General features: G+C 29.6%; 3 protein-coding genes across 3 annotated transcripts; 1 reads left to right on the top strand and 2 right to left on the bottom strand.

Annotated features, from left to right (window-relative positions):
• Window positions 1-6,277: 6,277 nt before the first annotated feature.
• On the bottom strand, window positions 6,278-8,153 carry LOC127291069 (uncharacterized). The gene is made up of 3 exons (XM_051319983.1): window positions 8,003-8,153; window positions 6,752-6,903; window positions 6,278-6,664 (listed from the first exon to the last, which is right to left on the bottom strand). The coding sequence occupies exons 2-3, from the start codon at window positions 6,887-6,889 to the stop codon at window positions 6,485-6,487; spliced, it is 318 nt and encodes a 105-aa protein (XP_051175940.1). The 5' UTR covers window positions 6,890-6,903; window positions 8,003-8,153; the 3' UTR covers window positions 6,278-6,484.
• On the bottom strand, window positions 8,003-13,430 carry LOC127291068 (cleavage and polyadenylation specificity factor subunit 5). The gene is made up of 6 exons (XM_051319982.1): window positions 13,092-13,430; window positions 12,750-12,950; window positions 12,610-12,673; window positions 11,567-11,732; window positions 11,342-11,456; window positions 8,003-11,030 (listed from the first exon to the last, which is right to left on the bottom strand). The coding sequence occupies exons 1-6, from the start codon at window positions 13,208-13,210 to the stop codon at window positions 11,009-11,011; spliced, it is 687 nt and encodes a 228-aa protein (XP_051175939.1). The 5' UTR covers window positions 13,211-13,430; the 3' UTR covers window positions 8,003-11,008.
• A 592-nt stretch (window positions 13,431-14,022) lies between these two features.
• Window positions 14,023-18,373, top strand: LOC127291067 (heat shock protein 60A). Its single transcript, XM_051319981.1, has 5 exons — window positions 14,023-14,190; window positions 15,722-16,136; window positions 16,212-16,798; window positions 16,879-17,182; window positions 17,672-18,373. Exons 2-5 carry the CDS (start codon window positions 15,722-15,724, stop codon window positions 18,082-18,084), a joined length of 1,719 nt encoding a protein of 572 aa, XP_051175938.1. The 5' UTR covers window positions 14,023-14,190; the 3' UTR covers window positions 18,085-18,373.
• Window positions 18,374-23,817: the final 5,444 nt, after the last annotated feature.

Raw genomic sequence — 23,817 nt, 5'->3', positions numbered from 1 at the left:
GGAATTCGATAATAGAGAATGATTGGAACCGTCTTTTCATAAATCGAGCTCAGGAACTTAAAAATAATATTTTGAACCCTTGTTCTGTTTTAATACTTTTCCCAGCAATAATATTAACAGAGTTCTATTAACACAATATTTAGAAATTAAACATTCTCTAAATGACACTAGTGAAGAGAAAATAATTCGTACAACTAATAATAATATGAACAAAATTTCACCACTTGAATATTCAGAAATGAAGTATTTTCTGAGTGAAGAAATTGATAAAAAGATAATTCTAGGAATTAAAGAAAAGGGAAGGCAACGCGCGAAGTTACATATGAACAGAAAATAATTAGACAAGAGAATGGTAGATTGAGAAAACGTAATCGTAATGAAACAGAAACAGAAATACAAAAGAAAGAGCGCAAAAAAAATTTGACATGCAAAAAAAGAAAATAACCATAGAAACTAAAGATGAAAAGAAAATACACAAGGATAAAAATTTGGCATGTAGGGAAAGAAAAATATCAATGGAAACTCAAGATGAAAAGAAAGTGCGTCAAGAAAATAATTTGTCATGTAAGAAGAACAAATTTTCTACGGAAACGGAAGATGAAAAGAAAGTGCGTCAAGAAAAGAATTTGGCATGTGAAAACGATAACCGAAATAAAAAAGTGTAGGAGATGCAATAATGTCTTAAAGTTTTCAATGAAAGTAAGGTTCCACAGAATTATTTATGTTTGATGAATGTAGAATGTAAGTTTTGTTATGCGTTACATTTTCCGTGTGAGAGACCGTCACATAGATTATTTAGTAGTTGCTGTCATAAGGGAAAAGTAAAGTTAAGCGCCCAAGTAGCACGGAATATTGGTTGAATGTAACATTGATATCAAGTGGGAATATTCCTGTGACATTCAGGCGATATCATAATGTCTTCACGGGGACATTCCTCGGTGATATTCACGTGTGATTCGTATGATATTGAGGGAATATTCCCGTGAAATTTGTGTGATATTGAGTGAATTATTCCTCTGATATTGAGGGAATATTCCAGTGATATTAATAAGATAATTTATAAAATTCTAACAAAATTTCAATTTTTTTTCATTGATTTATTTGTTTAATTAAATATTCAAAATAAACAACATTTTAGAATTTTCTAAATTACAGGAATATTGTCTCAATATCACAGGGATATTCCCTTAATATCCCAGGAATATTTTCTTAATATTGCGTGAATTTCACGAGAATATTCCCTCAGTACCATACAAATATCACGCGAATTTCACAAGAATATCACCGTAGAATGTCCCCATGAAGCGGACATTATGATATCGCCTGAATGTCACAAAAATATTCCCGCTTGATATCACCTTGACATTCAAGCAATATTCCGTGCTCCTTGGGTGGTAGATTTAATATGAAGAAATTTTTTTAAATTTCTAATATTAAATTTTTTGAAAAAAAGAAGTGAATAAAGATATGGTTAATGCACACGAGCAACGTAGTCGGCCGCTTGCGGACGACAAAGTTGCTAGTTATTTAATAATTCGTATTGCAAACACTCAAATTAAATCAATTTTACACTTTTTTATAAATATCAATTGTTTTTGCCGTTAATTTATATTCTTTTCATGAAAATAGCACGAAAATAATTGTACAGCTGAACTGATCAGGTACCTCGCGCACATTTCCATTCATTATTAATTATTTATTGCTTTATTAATTACAAATTTTGTACGAATTTACTCTATAAACATTCATTTACCCTTTTATCAACTTTTTTTTATCATAATAAGTCGATTAATAGCTTTTTTATACGTTTTTTTACATGTCTACCTAATGTCTACCTAAAGTCCGCTTAGTTAAGTAGACATTACGCAAATCGAATCCGCCAGGGTTTCAGCGACCCAAAAAACATAAGATTAGACACCGTACTCGACTTTTCGTGAAAAATGAAATTCCAACCCCCTCCAGGGGTTGTAGGGGGTTAAAAGGGTAAAGAATGTGTTTTTGTTGGTGTTTTTTAATTTCAGCGACCAAAAAAACATAGGAATAGATACCGTACTCGACTTTTTGTAAAAATTGAAATTCCAACCCCTTCTCAGGGGGTTGTAGGGGGTTAAGGATTTGTTTTTAGTGGTATTTTTCGGATTAAGCGACCCAAAAAACATTGGAATTGACACACTACTCGATTTTTTTGTTTTTAGTGGTATTTTTCGGATTAAGCGGCCCAAAAAACATAGGATTAAACACCGTACTCGACTTTTCGTGAACAATGAAATTCCAACCCCCTCCCAGGGGTTGTAGGGGGTTAAGGATTTGTTTTTAGTGGTATTTTTCGGATTAAGCGACCCAAAAAACATTGGAATTGACACACTACTCGATTTTTTTGTTTTTAGTGGTATTTTTCGGATTAAGCGACCCAAAAAACATAGGATTAAACACCGTACTCGACTTTTCGTGAACAATGAAATTCCAACCCCCTCCAGGGGTTGTAGGGGGTTAAAAGGGTAAAGAATGTGTTTTTGTTGGTGTTTTTTGATTTCAGCGACCAAAAAAACATAGGAATAGATACCGTACTCGACTTTTTGTAAAAATTGAAATTCCAACCCCTTCTCAGGGGGTTGTAGGGGGTTAAGGATTTGTTTTTAGTGGTATTTTTCGGATTAAGCGACCCAAAAAACATTGGAATTGACACACTACTCGATTTTTTTGTTTTTAGTGGTATTTTTCGGATTAAGCGGCCCAAAAAACATAGGATTAAACACCGTACTCGACTTTTCGTGAACAATGAAATTCCAACCCCCTCCCAGGGGTTGTAGGGGGTTAAGGATTTGTTTTTAGTGGTATTTTTCGGATTAAGCGACCCAAAAAACATTGGAATTGACACACTACTCGATTTTTTTGTTTTTAGTGGTATTTTTCGGATTAAGCGACCCAAAAAACATAGGATTAAACACCGTACTCGACTTTTCGTGAACAATGAAATTCCAACCCCCTCCAGGGGTTGTAGGGGGTTAAAAGGGTAAAGAATGTGTTTTTGTTGGTGTTTTTTGATTTCAGCGACCAAAAAAACATAGGAATAGATACCGTACTCGACTTTTTGTAAAAATTGAAATTCCAACCCCTTCTCAGGGGGTTGTAGGGGGTTAAGGATTTGTTTTTAGTGGTATTTTTCGGATTAAGCGACCCAAAAAACATTGGAATTGACACACTACTCGATTTTTTTGTTTTTAGTGGTATTTTTCGGATTAAGCGGCCCAAAAAACATAGGATTAAACACCGTACTCGACTTTTCGTGAACAATGAAATTCCAACCCCCTCCCAGGGGTTGTAGGGGGTTAAGGATTTGTTTTTAGTGGTATTTTTCGGATTAAGCGACCCAAAAAACATTGGAATTGACACACTACTCGATTTTTTTGTTTTTAGTGGTATTTTTCGGATTAAGCGACCCAAAAAACATAGGATTAAACACCGTACTCGACTTTTCGTGAACAATGAAATTCCAACCCCCTCCAGGGGTTGTAGGGGGTTAAAAGGGTAAAGAATGTGTTTTTGTTGGTGTTTTTTGATTTCAGCGACCAAAAAAACATAGGAATAGATACCGTACTCGACTTTTTGTAAAAATTGAAATTCCAACCCCTTCTCAGGGGGTTGTAGGGGGTTAAGGATTTGTTTTTAGTGGTATTTTTCGGATTAAGCGACCCAAAAAACATTGGAATTGACACACTACTCGATTTTTTTGTTTTTAGTGGTATTTTTCGGATTAAGCGGCCCAAAAAACATAGGATTAAACACCGTACTCGACTTTTCGTGAACAATGAAATTCCAACCCCCTCCCAGGGGTTGTAGGGGGTTAAGGATTTGTTTTTAGTGGTATTTTTCGGATTAAGCGACCCAAAAAACATTGGAATTGACACACTACTCGATTTTTTTGTTTTTAGTGGTATTTTTCGGATTAAGCGGCCCAAAAAACATAGGATTAAACACCGTACTCGACTTTTCGTGAACAATGAAATTCCAACCCCCTCCCAGGGGTTGTAGGGGGTTAAGGATTTGTTTTTAGTGGTATTTTTCGGATTAAGCGACCCAAAAAACATTGGAATTGACACACTACTCGATTTTTTTGTTTTTAGTGGTATTTTTCGGATTAAGCGACCCAAAAAACATAGGATTAAACACCGTACTCGACTTTTCGTGAACAATGAAATTCCAACCCCCTCCAGGGGTTGTAGGGGGTTAAAAGGGTAAAGAATGTGTTTTTGTTGGTGTTTTTTGATTTCAGCGACCAAAAAAACATAGGAATAGATACCGTACTCGACTTTTTGTAAAAATTGAAATTCCAACCCCTTCTCAGGGGGTTGTAGGGGGTTAAGGATTTGTTTTTAGTGGTATTTTTTGGATTAAGCGACCCAAAAAACATTGGAATTGACACACTACTCGATTTTTTTGTTTTTAGTGGTATTTTTCGGATTAAGCGGCCCAAAAAACATAGGATTAAACACCGTACTCGACTTTTCGTGAACAATGAAATTCCAACCCCCTCCCAGGGGTTGTAGGGGGTTAAGGATTTGTTTTTAGTGGTATTTTTCGGATTAAGCGACCCAAAAAACATTGGAATTGACACACTACTCGACTTTTTTTTTTGAAACTCCAACCCCCGTGAGTAGGTGCAAGGGGGTGGTTGCGGGAAAATGGGTCGTCAAAAAAAATTTTCATGGTCATATACGGTTTCAGCGACCCCTTTCATTACAGTATTTAAAAGGTCATCGACCATCTTATGAACCCTCAACCAAAAGCTGTTTTGACAACAAAAATTTCAGGTAGAAACCTTCGAGAACCCTAATTATCAAAGTAAAGATATAATATGTATATATAATCTAATAATAATGAGAAAATTCAAGTACTAAGAAAATGTGAATGACTGACGGAATGAATACAAAGATTATTATACTATAATATTATATTAGTCTTTACCACGTAAATTAATTTGCTCTTTAAATGATAAATTAAATTAACAAAATCGTCTTTTGCTAGTGCAATACGGTTTGAAATACAATGTCCCTTATACAAATTACTATTTATTAGCTTTTGTTTCAATTACGTATTTTAAATAACGAAAAATATTAAAAAATGTTATTCCGTCCATAAAATATTCTCAATTTAAAATATAAACTTTAACATAAGAAAATTACCGCACCGCACGTGATCGGGTTAATTCCAGTACAGGTTCAAGGATTAATAAAATCAATAATTAAATTTATAAAAGATGTTATTTTGCCCGGCGCCAATTGACTTTTAACAAAATTTAATTATTTTAAAGAAACTTGATTTTTAACAGTACCTTTAGTATTTTAACAAGAAAAGGGGAGGCGTAAAATGGAAATAACCCACGTAAAAAAAACCGAGCCTTGTCGAAAAAAATAATAGAGACATGCTGATTAATTTTATTTGAATTTGTAAGGGATTTTTTCATTTTCCAGGAAAACATTCTATTCAAAAAAATGGAATAAAATTGATTATTCTTAGTCTACTGCAATTTAGGTTCAATTGCTAGGTTTTTTTGAAGGTATTAGGTGTTGTTTTAAGGTGAAAAAAACAATAGAGACATGCTGATTAATTTTATTTGAATTTGTAAGGGATTTTTTCATTTTCCAGGAAAACATTCTATTCAAAAAAATGGAATAAAATTGATTATTCTTAGTCTACTGCAATTTAGGTTCAATTGCTAGGTTTTTTTGAAGGTATTAGGTGTTGTTTTAAGGTAAAAAAATAATAGAGACATGCTGATTAATTTTATTTGATTTTTTATGAATTTTTTCATTTTCCAGGAAAACATTCTATTCGAAAAAATGGAATAAAATTGATTATTCTTAGTCTACTGCAATTTAGGTTCAATTGCTAGGTTTTTTTGAAGGTATTAGGTGTTGTTTTAAGGTAAAAAAATATTAGAGACATGCTGATTAATTTTATTTAATTTTTTATGAATTTTTTCATTTTCCAGGAAAACATTCTATTCAAAAAAATGGAATAAAATTGATTATTCTTAGTCTACTGCAATTTAGTTTCAATTGGTAGGTTTTTTTTAGACTTTCAGTATACGTCGTCGAATTCTCTATCCAAACGATGTGCAATACCGAACACTCATACAATTATAATATAAAATATAAATTTATCGATAGTCAACATTCTTTACAATGGTTGATGTTGATCTGTGAATGATTTTTTCATCGAACGTGCGTCTTGACGGCAAAAAATCAGTTTAGGGAGAAGAAAGTTCTTTCAGGAATTGTAACTTAACTGAAGTTTATTATGAAAATTTGTATATACAAATAGTTTAATAAAAATAATAAATATCTGTTCATGAAAACTAACAACAGAGCGCTGAACTAAAGTACTTAAGAAATTATAAAAACTTTACAAATTTTTGTTCTTAAACTTAATAAAATGCAACTAAATTAACAAAGAAAATAAATAAATAAAAAACAAAGTTAGATCAACGTTGCATCGCTCTCACTTGTTCAGTAACTTCTTCCAGTTTCGCACAGCTTCGATCAATAGCATCCAATTGGTATTCAAAGTGAGTCGTAATAAGAGATAACTTTTTTAAATTATTTGTTGAATTCTCTAAGCCATGCTCTTGCTGAGTAAAACTTTTTACTGAATGCATCAAAATCTAAAAATTATATAAATAGTAAATACAAATAAATATGTTTACAATGTCAGAATATTTTTGAATCCAATGATTTGCCTATATACTTACTTCACTACTTCTAGATGCTCTTTGTATTTGTCTCGCTAATGATGCAATATTATTAACATTAACTTGCACTCTATCTGCTAATCGCATCTTTGATTCAATGAATAAACTGCGAGCACTCGTACTTGAAGCGGAAGCCATACCGTATATATTTTCTGGAATTTTTAAATTTACATAAATTTATTCAAGATAATATTTATGTTAGTATTCTTTACTATATGATAAAATTTTGATGCTATATGATTGACATTCTATCACATATATATCGATGATAGTAATAATTATTTATAATAACAATTCTGTCAGAAATAATTAATTGTAAGATAATGGCATTAATTATAGTTCTCACTAATAATACCTAATCCAATTAAAATATAATTCTCTTATGTCAATATTTGTGCAAATGACAATTTGTACAATTAAAATTCGTCTACAATATAATTTGACTTAATATATTTCGAATGACAGTTCAAAACTGGATTTCGAAGTGATGAAAATTTGCACTAATACCTAACACTAATAACAGTCTGAATGTTGATTGGACGTTCTTATCTTTGGGATCCGTGGGGCGAAATAAGGACGTTTTTCTTGAGAGATATGAGCACTTTCGGAGGGCTCTGGATCTAGAGTGATTTTCGAGGTCTAAGAATCTTTTAATTTACTCCTGTCTTTCTATTAATTAGGTCTCGCAACCCTACCTGATTTCACGATTTCCTTTACAAACCAAAAGAATTTTTTCACAAATAAGACTTTTAAATAAATATGTTAGTAGAATATTTTTACATTCTATCTAATTGTCCGGCATGTAATCATTTGTGCGCGGCTGCCTTTCCTGATGTTTGTTCTAATTCTGATCTAGTGGAAGGATGGATTTCGGTTTTAAATTCCTCAGAAATAAAAATTGTTAAATTTTTTGTAAAATTAATTAGTCAATTGCTGCGTGAACGACATAATAGTGAAATGAAAGAGTATTAATGAGTTACAGTCACTTCTATCGATTGTTTTTTTGTTTTAATTTAATTGTTTCTGTATGAAGTAAATATAAATGTAATTTCATCTCAAATTTAGTTTCAGTCTCTTGCGATATCGATTTTCCGCTTGTATACTCATGTAAAGAGGTAGACAAGTGTAAATAAATTAAATTAAACAATTCATAAAAGACATTGTTTTCGTGCATACTTTTAGTACCATCATTATGTCTAATGTTTCTATCAGAATGTCAGCAATCAGCGATTGCTTAGGGTATATACTAACCTATAATAACAAATGTAGAACGTTCTCCATTCAAGTGGCACTTTGAGAAATAAATATCTTTTTCTTAAATTACTTTTAGCTTTTTCAACAATCAGAACTACATAGACAAATATTTATACTAATGAGGTTAGAAACATTGTTTACAAAATCCGTCCTAAACTAAACTAGAGACCAGAACAAGAAAGTAGAAACTAAGGTCGTAACACAGTTGGTCTATTTCTCGTCCAAACTTGCGCTGCCTCAGAGGCATCCATTTTGAGCTGGAGAAGTAGAGCCAAGTTTAAATTTACAAGAAAGGCTGCTATGGCATTTGGAGTTACACTTTCTATTGTTTCTTAAACACTTGCATTTACTTTGTGCACATCCGGTTTTACAATTGCTGCATGCCATTTGCCCTTGTGCACCGGAAACGCTGTTTTTTGTATCAGTTTCTGTGAGCGATATCAATTTATCCGAAATATTTTCAACATTTAAGTTTTTCGTCGCATGGATGAAATTTAATTCGTACATATTGCTTATTAAGTGTGTCATAAGAATTTCCTATGAAAATAATATAATTATATTAAGTAATAAAATAAAAATGGGAAGTAATAACTAATGAAATGAGATAATCTATGAAAAATCAGCATGAATTTCTTGCAATTTACCAAAGGTTGTGTCTGGGCTATTTTCGAATGGACTGCTCATGCGCTAATAGTAACAGATTTTTCTCCGTATATCCAAAGTATAATAATCATTATCTTTGTTTTTGACAACTGCCAATACATTCCTTGGCACACCTTTAGCTCTGTCAACGTCATGTATAGGGATTCTAACAGTAGAACCAATGTCTACTGGCATTAAGCTTTGTGCCGAAAACTTGAGCATTTTTTCTGCTTGTTTTTCTAAATGTTGTTTAGAACTTTCCCGATTTTGAGAGAAAACATATAATCACTTGAACTTTTTGTTTATTTTAATAGTTTCCCCTTTTTCAATACAATTTTTATACTCCTCATTTGAAATAAAAGCACTATTATCCGACCGTTTTTTTGAACCCAATTCTTCAAAAATAAAATTAAAACGATCTTTACGGTCACTACTTTCCATTTTTCGCGAGTCAAATCAAAATCTATTCAAACTAATCGAGCCTTTACCTTGATTGTCAATTATATAATGTTAACATTATTTATATTACCAAATTATTGACTTTCGACAGTTGATTAGGTATCCACTCATATGAAAAATTATTTTTTATTAGAAAATTATTCGTTACATCGACTATTAAGCCGTTTTGACAAAAATTAGCAAAAAAATTTATTTAGATTAGAAAACATAATTTATTTTCTTTTTTATCTTCAGATCATTCAAAATCATTATACATTTTGAAACATGACTTCTGTAATCAATGGCAATTTATTCATTTTGTAAAAAAATTGTAATTGCCACTGATACCTTTATTGAATTCAGTATTTTAAATTTATTGTTTTCCATAACAACATGTACCTAAAACACAAAACATTTGTTATTTTATCTATAAGTACCTTCTTAATATTTCTATACAGTCTTTTATATGTATATATAAATAAATCACAGTATTTACAAAATTTAAAATTATAATTATATAAATATTTAAGGCCAAATAATCAAAATAAAAGCATTCATAATTTTGAAATATAGTTCAAAAGAAAAATTTAGAACGATTTTCTTTTGGCTTATTTGGCATAAAATATTTATCTAATTATAACATTATACAAAATCCAAAAATTATTTTTACATAAAATTTACATACATATACACTTTCTCTATGAGAAAGCAATACATTGAAAATGTATACATAATTACATTTTAAATTAAATGCATTTCTTATCCTCCAATAGAACAATTTTTTTTAAAAAATAGCATTTTATATTCATAAAATATTGAATGCTTAATTTTTAAGTGAGAAAAAAGTCAAAGACATTAAATAAAAATTAAAAAAGAGATATACAATAAGTATTTAAAAAAATGGCACGAAATGTCATACGACAGCAATATTAAACCACAGTAATTAAAAACAATTTGTACACTTTCAAGTACAACAAATACATAAAAATAGAACCAAATAATACATCATTTCTTAAAGAAGTTTGTAGGAATTACAAAAAAATTTCTACAATAGATTTGCAAAACTGAAAGAAAAAAAAAATTGCAGAAAATTTTCTTATGATAAAACTAAAAATTATTAACAGTTATAACAAAATTAAGTCACATAAAATTAAAAATTAGGCAATAAAATTTTAAATTTATAAAAGTAGTTTGTTTTTACCTGCCTTCCATGAATCGATACTATACTTTCATTATGTACATTATTAACTTATATTTATCTCACTATTTATTATTATTTCTATTAAATAAACATTACTTTTTTACACAGATAATAAGGGCAGAATGTCCTTAAACGGACCGTTTTTATTTTATGTTTTTGCATACAAAAAAATTTGCAATTAAAAATATTAAATTTAAAGGAAATGTCAGTCTTGAATGTTAAGAAAATACACTGCGAAAAAAGAAACAAGTTTGTGGCCATTATGTATAATTTCTATGAAATTAATATAGAATTCCATAAATATGATTTAGATTTTCATTAAATTATATTGACTTTTAATTATATTAATGTACAAAAATTAATTAGAATTCAGATAAATCTGACTCGACTTAATCTGGTTTTTATATATAATGTACTACAATTTCAAATTGATATGATACATTTTATAAAAATTGAACTTCTCTAGTATCTTGTCGAAATATTATATCCAATTTCAATAATCAAATTAAATAATTGCTTCCAGATAATTTCTAATAATATGATCAGTTAGGGTATACATGAAACGAAAAAAAACTTTAAAGAAAGAAATTTCACGCTATTATTTATCATAAAAAATATTGAATGTATCATTCAATTCTGTCACAGTGAATTCAATACGAGATACTATAAGTAATAGTATCTTTTCATAAAATAAGTATAGTTCATAATCCCTTTTCTTCTTTTCACATATAGATGAAGTTGAATCTAAAAGAAAATAAATTTTGTTAAATATTGAAGGGAATTATTGCAATTTTGGACAGGACTGGATAGTTTGAGTAAGAATTCAAAAGTCTCTCTGAATAAATATCATTTCAGTACCAATCTGTGATAATATTATTATCTTTAGTCCTAATAATTTTTAAATTTAAATAACTTGTTTAGTTTTTTTTTTAAATTTTGATTATTTAAAGTAGTAAAATTTTCATATTTATTTTTTTGTTTCTTTGAAGATAAATTTCCTGAATTTTTTTAGATTTTTGTAGTTTTAACTAATGTTTTTGAAAGTTTCTACTAACCTGCACAGTGCTTGTGGAAGTGAAGAAATTATTGGTCCGTATCCTTGTGAATTATCATACAACTCAAATAATGGCGCCGCTACAAGTTTATAATTTTTTGGTACTGCTACAAGAGCTGTAAAAAATATTGATAATTTATAAAATCAAATTTTAATTAGTTCCTTGATTTTTTAATTTTATTCTCTAATTTTATTAAAAAAATTCTAGTCTTTAACACACACTTACCTTTTTCTTGCAATTGGACTAAAAATAGTCTTTTGTGTTCTTTTGGTTTAGTAATGTGCGGTGGTACATAAGGATATTGTGGAGGTTCAAAATTGGGTCTCCACCAATTTCCTATTGTATCCTCAATAAGCCACTCTTGTTTTACACCATCCTGTCGTCCTAGAATCTACAAAAGCACAAGACGTAAAAAATTATAATAATTTAAAAAACCGACATCAGTCTTTACCAGACTTCTATTATATTTCGTTACTCATTTATAGTCCATATTGGACTCTGGGAAGTTGTGTACATAAATAAATAATTATTCTGCAATGAGAAAAAATATTAAATAAAACTTCCGATTTGTTGAACTCTAATATTATTTATTTTTTCCTTAACAACGTACACTACCGTCGAAAATTGTGCGACTTCTGGTTTTTCGATGACTATAAAACAAACTGAATCTTCAAAACTATTAAAACTAAAATTTTTTCCTTTTTATTTTATAAAAGCTAAATCAAGTAAATAGATCAACTTAAACTTCTCTGACTTATATCAGTAAATTTAAGATTTACTCATCTTTTTTGTCATTTAAATATTAATCATATTTTTTTGTCTTTTTGGAGCCAACTTTCACGGTTTGCATACGCTAGGGAAGAATGTGGACATGAATTATTTTAAATAATTTGAATTGTATAACAAAATATCATTCCAATGAACCTAAGAACGTTTGAAAATATTAATTTTTGCCACAGAAATAAAAAAAAAATAAAAACATTGAAAATTGAGTTTTTCTTTGATATCTAATTGAAAAATTAACATATTCTCTTTGTCAAGGTGTTATTTTTTCAGAATTTTATTAGCTTTTATAAAATAAGAAGGAAAAAATTTTAGTTTTAATATTTTTGTAGATTTAAATCACTTTATAGTCATCGAAAAAGCAGAGGTCGCACAATTTCCGACGATAGTGTAATTGTTCTGCAATGAGAAAAAATATTAAATAAAATTGTCAAAAATTAAATTTTTCAATACCGATATTTATTATAATTAGTAATAATTGTTACCTCTGTAAGAAGTCGTTTTAAACCCTCAACTTCATCTTCTCCTGCATTCAATTCTCCTCCAGGTCTACAAAAAATGCAATTATTAAAATTATTTTTCTAAATTTGACTTGTATACGTCTACTAAAAAATAAAGCACTTACAATTTAAAGAACGTAGTTCCTAGCTGAAGAAGTAAAACGTGGGGCAATCCGTGTTCATGTACTAATAAAACTCCTTCCACGCTGCGACGCATTCCAATTTTATCGAATTCATCTCTCATTCGTTGAAATCTTGCTGGGACTGATGGATCTTTTTCAAAAAGAGGCTCCTTTGTTCCAAATGTGTAATTTGTCAAAGGATATCTAGAATAAAATATTATGCGACAAACATGAAAAGCTGAATTTCCGTAAATTATAGATTCGTCAACAAGAAAAAATGAAAGTGAAATTGTGCATTCAGTATTCGATATAAATAAATAAATATAATGAAATAGGTGAACTTACAAATTTATTGTTCTGTTAATGGTAACCAATGGATTAGGTTTCCACTCTTTTCCATCGAAAGAACTATTGCTTGCCCTTCGAGGCCAACCGCTTCCCTTTACCTGTGTAGTCATCGCCATAAATTCAGTGTATTAATCTCGCTCGAGATCTTGTCAAAGTGAAAAATAACTCAATTGAAAATTGTGCAGATAACGGATATTTAAAAATTCTATTGTTTACAATATTCCACAAGTTTTTACAATGAGTAAAAATAGTTATATTCTATAAGTTATTAACTCTTAATAATACACTTTTCACCGCTTATAGAGATTGACTCCATATACATTAAGCTTCATACACAAATGATGCACACTTGCGCACAACATTAGGGTGAGGTTACATGGAGAAGCGTCACATTTTGTAAGGGCCAATGCACAATAGTTTCGTTTAAGTCTGGCCTAAGGGTGCAGTCACACCTTTCTTGAAAAATATACTCTTTCTCTGTTACATAATTTTACATAAGTCTATCTTACTTTACAATTTTACTTGGAAACAAAAGTAAAATTGTAAAGTAAGTCAAAATTCTGCCTAAATTATTTAATAGAGAAAGATGAAATATATTTTCCAAGAAATGTGCGACCGTAACCTAAGCAGAATCAAATGAACAAGACCGCAAGCATGTGATAGAAAAGGACAGATATATAATATAATCACTCATAATTTTCTGCTTTAAGCTTTCCACTTTACGTCTCTGTGTGATTTCACCCTAAATGCGCCGTCACATGACAGTGTGAAGCGCCGACGTAAAAGCGGAAACCAGGAGAGCGAAAGAGATAGTGAGATATGTTCATCTCTTTCGTTCTCATGGTTTCCGCTTTCACGCCGGCGTTCACACTGTCATGGGATGTGAATTCTTCAAGAAAGGTGTGATTGCAGCCTTACGATTTCTTTGGCCATATTGTAAATAGACCATAATTTTCTTTTCTTTCTTCTCACATGTTGTGAATGAACTTTTACTAGTGCCATAGATCTTTCGGGAAAACGAAATAGACCACGAGGTATTATTGGAAGGCGTGCTTATTTTATAAGAAAAATCAGTTAATATTAACTGCAAAACAAGGTAAAAATCATAATTTTTGGAATAATTATATAGATATTTGTATTTATAACACTCATTTATATATTAAAACTTATTTTTACATGAAACATTTTTTTTAATGAAAAAGCATCTTTATCTTTAATTATTATTATTTTTTTTGATTTACAATGAATAAATCGTTAGAAAATTATTACTCTTTAATAAAATGTGTAGTTCAAAAATAATTTTTTTCACATTATTTCAAATTGCCATTTCTTTCGTCATCTTAGTGTAAAGTTCAATTTTGAGCACATGGCCATTCATTATATATTAAAAAATTTGTAAAACGAAAGCAAAAAACTCTTTGCCTATTTTTTTAAATAACTTAAAACAATTTTTTACAGATTTTCGAGTATTGTCCCACCTAAACTGCAATAAAATTCAATACATTTTACGATTCATTATCTATATCGTTATAAATGTAATAGATTATTAAACATTTGCAGGTCACATTAACCTAACTTAATTTTATGTTTGAATTATAAAAGAATTTCTCTATTTTTCACTAAAATTCATTAAAAAAATGTATTCTTCTGCTTTTTTTCAGATTCATATGTTATGACCTCAAAATTTTTAAGTTTACAAAAATAAAAACAAAAAAATATACAAAATAATAAATAAAAAGTATGAATACAAAAAATAAAAATAAATTAGAGATATAAACATGAAAATAAGAAAAATAAATAAAATAATCATAAAAACAATTTACAAAATAAAACGATGAAACTAAAATTAGCAATCAGTCATTTTCACAATCGTCAATAAAATAATATAAAAAGATGAACATCCAAAAAACATCCATGCGAAAAAAAAAATTTGTTTTCTTCAAGAATAATTATAATTATAAATTATTTTTTTAAATCTTATAAATGTTAATTAATTAAAAAAAAAGTTACTTTTTAATACATGATGAGTAGGTATGCTTTTTATGGAGACATCCCTCCCTTCTAATTTTAATAATAATTATTATGTAATTATTATTACATAATAATTATGTAATAGTTACATTATGTAATTATTATGTAATAATATGCATATAGTTATTAAAATTAGAAAGGGAGGGATGTCTTCTTAAAAAACATTCCTACTGTATAATGAATTAAAAAATAATTTTTTATAATGACTCATTTTTTCCTAAAATAATTCCTAAAATTTTTACCGTTAAGATTTTTAAACAACTGCACCGTTTTTTAAATATGGTTATTTGTTTAAAACCTAATTTTCACTTATTTTTAACAAATTACAATATTTAGAAAACGGTTCACTTGTTTAAAATTTTCAGCTGAAAACCCTCAAAAACACGGTTTTTGGAGACTTTACCCCCACTTTACTCAAAATCCTGACGTGATACCTAATTTTGGAATCCGGGATCGTGTTCAGGACACAAAAATACATTGGAAATCACTCCAACATCTAAAAAAGAATTCTTATTTTATAGACCTGTGTTATTCACCTGCAATGTTTTTTTCTATCCTTATTATACTTTTAAAATGTATTTTCTTTTAATTTACAGATGTACAGATTCTCAAAATTAATTCGAAGCAATAACTTTAACCGAATCCTAACACACAGAACATACGCCAAAGATGTTCGCTTTGGTGCTGAAGTTAGAGCTCTTATGTTGCAAGGCGTTGATATTTTAGCAGATGCAGTTGCAGTGACAATGGGTCCAAAAGGACGTAATGTCATTCTCGAACAAAGTTGGGGTAGCCCAAAAATTACCAAAGATGGTGTTACCGTTGCTAAAGGAGTTGAATTAAAAGACAAATTTCAAAATATTGGAGCGAAACTAGTTCAAGATGTTGCTAATAATACAAATGAAGAAGCCGGAGACGGAACAACAACGGCCACAGTATTAGCAAGAGCAATTGCAAAAGAAGGCTTTGATAAAATCAGTAAAGGAGCAAACCCAGTTGAAATTCGTCGTGGTAAGTATTAAAATTTTGTTTCTATTTTGCAATTTTCCCACAAAGGCTGGATATTTACAAATATTTGATTTACAGGTGTAATGCTTGCGGTAGAAAAAGTAAAAGACGAATTAAAAGGATTAAGTAAACCAGTCACAACTCCAGCTGAAATTGCGCAAGTCGCAACAATTTCTGCAAATGGTGATACAGCTATTGGAAATTTAATTTCTGATGCTATGAAAAGAGTTGGCAAAGAAGGAGTTATAACTGTAAAAGATGGAAAAACATTAAATGACGAATTAGAAGTGATTGAAGGAATGAAATTTGATCGTGGTTATATATCGCCATATTTTATGAATTCAACAAAAGGTGCAAAAGTTGAATTTCAAGATGCACTTGTTCTTTTCAGTGAGAAAAAAATTTCAACCGTACAAAGTATAATTCCAGCTTTAGAATTAGCTAACTCACAAAGAAAACCACTTGTCATTATTGCTGAAGATGTGGACGGTGAAGCACTTTCAACGTTAGTTGTTAATCGATTGAAAATTGGTTTGCAAGTTGCCGCTGTAAAAGCACCAGGATTCGGTGATAATAGAAAAGCAACTCTTCAAGACATGGCAATTTCAACTGGTGGAATTGTTTTCGGAGATGAAGCTAATTTAATTAAATTGGAAGATGTACAGGTGAAAGATTATTTTTAGTCTCTTAATTAGATTTTTTATTGTTATATTAATTAATTGTATATTTAATTGACAATTTTCAGTTGAGCGATTTGGGACAAGTAGGTGAAGTTGTCATTACAAAAGATGATACACTAATTTTGAAAGGAAAAGGTGAAAAAGCTGACATTGACAAAAGAGCAGACCAACTTCGAGACCAAATTACAGAAACTACATCTGATTATGAGAAAGAAAAATTACAAGAACGTTTAGCAAGATTGGCCTCTGGTGTAGCTGTTCTTAGAGTTGGTGGCAGTAGTGAAGTAGAAGTTAATGAAAAGAAAGATCGAGTTCACGATGCTCTAAATGCAACACGAGCAGCTGTTGAAGAAGGCATTGTACCTGGAGGTAAACATAAATGCATATGTATTTTCGCGTGTAGATTACAGGAAAATTATAGCGAACCTGATTGGAATTGATTATCATAACGTTGTCAAGGAAAAATAAAAAATTTCGAAAGAAAGCGTTTAATCCCCTCATAAAATAAAATCAGACAAGTGCGAGTTCGCACTGAAATCGAGGGTTCCCTAGACGAAGCGATCTTATTTGGTATAAAAGCAAATGTTTAAAAAAATATAATTTTTGTATGTCAAATAATATTAACGATACAAAAAGGAACAATTTTGTAAACAAAGTTTAGGAAATTATTCCTCTTCGTACCACTTACATTATTTGACATACAAAATTAATATTTTTTAAACATTTTCTTTTATACCAAACAAGTTTGATTCGTGTACGAAACCCTCGATTTCAAGGCGAACTCGCACTTGTCTGATTTTTAAAGTAAAAACGTGAATTTTACACACATTGTTGATTAATTATATTTTGTTATTATAGGCGGAACTGCACTTCTTAGGTGTATTCCTGCTTTAGAAAAGCTAGTAGGAGAAAACAAAGATCAACAAAATGGAATTGAAATTGTAGCTAAAGCATTGAGAATGCCATGCTTACAAATAGCACAAAATGCAGGAGTTGACGCTGGCGTTGTTGTTGCTAAAGTTTCAGAAGGTAAACTTGGTTATGATGCTTTAAACAATGAGTATGTTGATATGATTGAAAAAGGAATTATCGATCCAACTAAAGTTGTGAGAACAGCACTTATTGATGCAGCTGGTGTTGCATCATTGCTTACAACAGCAGAAGCAGTAGTTGCAGAAATGCCGAAACCTGAACCAGAACATGCAATGGGTGGTATGGGAGGAATGGGAGGTATGGGTGGTATGGGTGGTATGGGAGGAATGGGCATGTAAATTAGAAAATAGTGATTTAAATGTTTCTATTTCCACTTATGTTTTTACGTTTTTATCTAGTTTTAAATTATCTTTTACATACATTTTATAAAAAAAGAAAAAAAAAATCAACACGTAGTTAATTGCTGAGAGTAATAATTAACTGATTTATTATTTGAATGACTAAATTACATAATTCAATTTAAAATTTATTTTGACGATCAATAAAAGTTCAAATTCATAGAAATTAATGTCAATCTTACTCTGTACTCCTCATGTCTTATATAAAAATTAAAATCCTAAATTTCAATTATTTTCTTTTATTCATCGATTTTATTTCCTTGAAATCAATTAATTTTAACTACCTTTTGGGTCTGCAGAAGGGCAATGGGAACATCATGGGGGTTAAAACAGATTTTTTTTGGATCAATTTTGGAAAACACTGTTCGAGTGCCGCTCCGAAATGGAGATCGGGTATAGGAGAAGCGTGTCCACGGTATGATTTTTTATTTTATCATTATGAATACAGAAAAAACATTATGAAGAAATTTAAACATTCTTCTTATGCAACGCAAATTTTTTCTACGAACGTAACAACACAACCTGAAATTCACAACCTCATGCTCAGTAGACTTTACTAATTTTGCAATTGCAAATGGCCTTTCTTTTAAAATAAATTTTTAAATATTAATTTCTATAAGTATTTAATAACCCGAGTTGACTATAGGAAACATTTTTTAATATTAAATTATTTTTGATTTTATTTAACTAAATTAATAGATTTCTTTTGTTTGTTTTATATAATACAGTATATAGAATAAAAATACATTTAAATATGTATATACTTAAAAAACTGTTAAATGCTCAGAGTTTAATATTCTACATTAAGTGTATTCTATTATAACAATCTAATCCCCAAATTAAACATTAATACTATAGAAATATATCTATCCTATTTTTTTTTGTGAGTTTGAAAGGCACCAAATACCTTAATAAAGGGGACAGCTGCTGCTTTTGCTCTGATCTTTAGACCGAGATGCTTTTAAAAGGTCTGACAAATAAGCTTAAAGTCAGTGTCGTTCTTTCCTAGCCAATCAGTCATCAAGAGCGTGAACGCATCCATGCGTTATATAGACCCATTCATAAGTTTTCATGGTCGGGTAAGCGGCGGTATGAGTATCACAGTTAAACTGACTTTTACACTCTCACCTATACGAACCAACACCTCCGTACACTTGAAATAATCTGTCAATGAAAAGACTAAATGGCCCCTTATAGTATTTAAAAATTTTTTATTATGTTTTGTATCAACTGTTGTTTTATTTACAGTATTTATTTATTTTCAATATGAAAAACGACAAATTTTTAAAAAAGTAAAAAAAATATATCAACGTTTTTGAAATATTATTAAGAAACTACTTTTGTGAAAACTAAAAATTTAATATTTAAGACCTATACTCCCTTTTTAGCTCGGTTAACGCGAACTATATTTCTAGATACTATACTCTCTAAATTTGAATCAGCTAAAATCCGCTGATTGGCAGCGAATAGTCGCTGATTGAAAAAGCTATAAGTATGCAGCTGCGAATCAGCGACTAACAACTATTTCAATCACCGGAATACTCCATTTTAAAATAAATTTATCTTCCGACGAAAATGACCGACGTTCGCCGATTCGTGTTTCGCTATTTTATTAGCTGTAACCGCTGATTTGCAGTGAAAACTTTATTCGCTGATTCAAACAGTGAAATTTTCGCTAATTCAAATTTAGAGAGTATTAAATTACATTGTATAGAAGCAAACAAATTAAAAGGTTCCCACTTAAAGGCCTTTTCTTAATTTATTTCTGCTCCAAAAAAATGTGCAAGGCATTCGTTAAAATTAATGAAAAATATGATATAGTTGAAAGTAATTTAAATCACAATCACGAACCGGACAGTGAGAAAATAATAAATCGACAAAAATTAAGCAATAGTTTAAAGCGAAAAGCTGTCGACTTTGGATATAAAAACAAATAAAAATGAAAATTTCTTTATGGTAAATGATAAGTCGAATAATATAGTTTTATTTTCAACTGCAATTATCACTTTCAATTACTTATACATTGTGATAAGCTGCCAGTCCTAAGCCTGGATGGATAGATGAAGAAAATTATATAATAATATCGATAATAGTAGTTTTATAACAGTTCATACCTTGACGAATGCAGGATATCGAAAATAAAGGAACATAAAATCGTAAAGTAAGGGACATCGTATTTGTCTATTGCTTCGCTTGAGAAGCATTGAGTGCACATTATAGAAGGGGAAACGACGCAGGTGGCTCTAGTAAAAATGTTATAATCGCCCTGATGATCACCAATGATGATTAATTTTGTTTAAGTTATTTATATATATACCGCACGTTTTTTTATGGATATATATGATATGCATAACCATATACTTAACTGCTTTAATCTTTACAAAGTATATACCTTATGAAGATTATAAATCAATTTTAAGTATGATTATATAAACACAATAGCAATGTATTTATAAAGCTATTTCTGTTATAAAATGTGTTAAAAAATGTTTCTTTACATTCTAGATATAATGTAAAAATGTTTTCAACTTTGAAATTGAGCGATTGTATCAAATCTATACAAAAAAATTGATTGTGCTTCTGACCTTACAGAAACGGATATTTCACAATATCCTACGGACGTCCTAAAGCTTATTCAGATACATTCGGAACTTAGTATATATCTCTATAACATGTCTTCAAGAATTTCTCTCAGTTAGGTACTCAACTTATACTGAAACGTCAATATAATAAAAGTTCTCCTAGGATTTAATTTGCATTGTACGAACAAAATTCACGCAATATTTTCTCATTTTATTATTATTGCGATCAAAATAATTTATTCATATTAGGTTTTTTTAAACATAATTCATTTCAATACAATAATTATAATTTTTTAACCTTTTAAATTCAATTTTCAAATTCTTTTTCCAGAAATAACATTTACATTCATGTATATACCCTATTTTAAAAATTCCCAGAGTATAAAAGATTCGAAAACCCGACAATGGATCTTTGAGTATCATATCCGGTGCTATAAGGGTACACACACAAACATTCACACAAAACGACATTTTCTGAAAATGTGATTTTTCAATTTCTGATTTAAGAAACTAAATATTTTTGGAATTACAATATTTTCTCTTCATATAAAGAAGACCTATAAGTAATTAAATAAAAAACACAATAATTAAATTAACTAACTTATTAATAGTTACAGTAATTAATAAAGTAGTAGCATTATTCAAGCGTGCCTTCTTTTAAGATCCGGAGTCTCAATTTAAATATTTAAGTAATAATTTATTTAATATTTAATTTAATATCTTACTAAACATTCATTTATCTATCCATAGAAACACTAATTTAAAAGTATTAAATTGATACTGAAAATATAAAATTGATCCAAAATATATCAATTTGATACTTTTAAATTAGTGTTTTTGAAACTATAGTTGGAATATTTAATTTTTTTCATGTTTTTTTTCAAATCCATTTACATTATTAATTGCAGTATTTTTGTCATTATGCATAATGAACAACTGATGTTTCTTTATACACTATATATATAAACATATTAGATTGAGAACCTCTGGCATGCTATAATTTTACTACCCTCAATCTGTTATTCGCTATTGTATTGAAACGATCAAGGAAGGAAAGGAGAGGCATAATAGAGATCAAGAGGTATAATAGACCGACTGCTAAGGGAAGAGGAAAAAAGACCAATAGTATATTTGTATAGGCTTTGCTTCAAAGTCACGGTTGGGGGACGCCCATACAGTTGACCTGTGTCACCTAATTTGACGTTCCAAGTCATTGTCACTGCGACAGATTTGTATTAGGTATATAGTTAAAAGCATCAAATCATGACTTTTTTCTTCAAGCCTATTATTATTGAATGTCCTTTTTTTTACATCATTTAAACCGAAATTTTATTGGGCATCATATAATGTATATATATATATACAAAATTATATACATCGTTATATGCAGATTAAATTTTTTAAATTATGATGATCATTTATTATAGATTCATATGACGCGCCATGGTAAAAGGGAGCAAACAAATTTTAGGTAGTTTAATGATTGTTTTACCTTGATTAAATTTTTCCTTATGTAAAATCAAAATCTATTGATTATTTTGGATCTAATGAAAACTTAAACGGTTTATATTAGAAGTTAATCATAATACGTTTACATAATTAAAATAGAGTCCATTTACTTGTATGTGATGTTTAATAAACAAACTACAACTTATGATAATAGATATTAGTTTTTATTTGAGATGAATTATTCATATTTTCAAATTATGCACGGCAATGCTCGTTTGCTCCACAAAAGAAAGGACCATGCCAGTTGATCTTTGTGTATAAGCTTAAACAATTTTGATGGTGAATTATCGAAAGAAGAAATTATACGCACAGTTAATTGAAAAATATTGATAATTAACATTGCATTCATTATCTCAGGGAAATTAAATATATACGCAAAGATGAAAACAAAGGCAGTCCAATGGAAGATGATACAACGAATTATAATCCAATTTACAGGACGTACAGATAGAATTTTTCTTAAAACAAAATACAAAATTATCATTAATAATTCGACATACATTTTTAAAAAAGTTACAAGGTATTTTTCTGACGTCCGATATACAGTGGGCGATTTGTACCCCAGCGAGTTTTGTTTATTTTATAGCTCCTCTTAATAAAGCGCCTGTAGACACAAAGAATCGTCACAATAGTCGTTCTAAAGTTGCCTAATAACTTGTTCCTTTAGTCCTAAATGCACGCGTTTAAAAATGTCACGCATTTTTAAATATAACACATGGTCGATTTATAACCAGTGTGTATGCTTTTAGGGTTAATATTGCCGAGTAACATTATGCTTCTAGATTATCAAGCAATATTATTTAAATTTTACCAAGCAATATTGCTTAAAGTCAACTGCAATTAATTCAATGTGAACATATTTAATATATTGTATTATTGCCTGAATATGTTCACTGCAATATTGAGGTAATATTATTGTAGCAATGTGTTGTCTATATATGCTATTTGGGTTGGTTAAACTGCAAAATAGAGGCGCAATAAGGAGAGAAGTTACCTCTGGTTAGTATGACTCTCTTGTGCACTGTTGGAAATGATCGTAAATCTCGTATACAGATGTATAATCACTGAAGATATATAAAATTGAAATTTATATGTTTACAAGGTATCTTGAATATAAACATTAGTAAGAAATGTTACCAAATTTCAAAAACGCATTTTCGCTGAGAAAAAAATAACACTACAATTATAGAAAAAAAAATAAATAACACACCTTCACAAAATAAAATAGGGATCATAGCAATAGTATATATACATTAGTGGATTTATGTAAAACTTAGTATTTGGGGTAATTTGGAGTCGTTGATTACGAATCCGAAGTCAGTTTTTCAAAATTCAAAATGGCGGATCCAATATGGCGGTCATTTTGAGAAAAAACGGTCAATTTTTAGAAACTTCTTGAAAAATTGATAGATTTGCATAAAATTTGTTAAATACTTTTCCTTTAGGAAAAATATATAGTGTGGTTTAAAGGTTATTTTAATTTCCGTGATCCGCCGGATATACGACGTCCATAGAAAATCCCGACCTGTTAGGCGATATATTGTACAAAACCTATATAGTTGTCTTGTTTCCAAAAAAAGCT

The sequence above is a fragment of the Leptopilina boulardi genome, unplaced genomic scaffold, assembly GCF_019393585.1.
Source record: "Leptopilina boulardi isolate dan_hultmark-lab unplaced genomic scaffold, ZJU_Lbou_2.1 LbouV2_123, whole genome shotgun sequence".
NCBI lineage: Eukaryota > Metazoa > Arthropoda > Insecta > Hymenoptera > Figitidae > Leptopilina > Leptopilina boulardi.
This window is presented reverse-complemented; position numbering and strand designations above follow the sequence as displayed.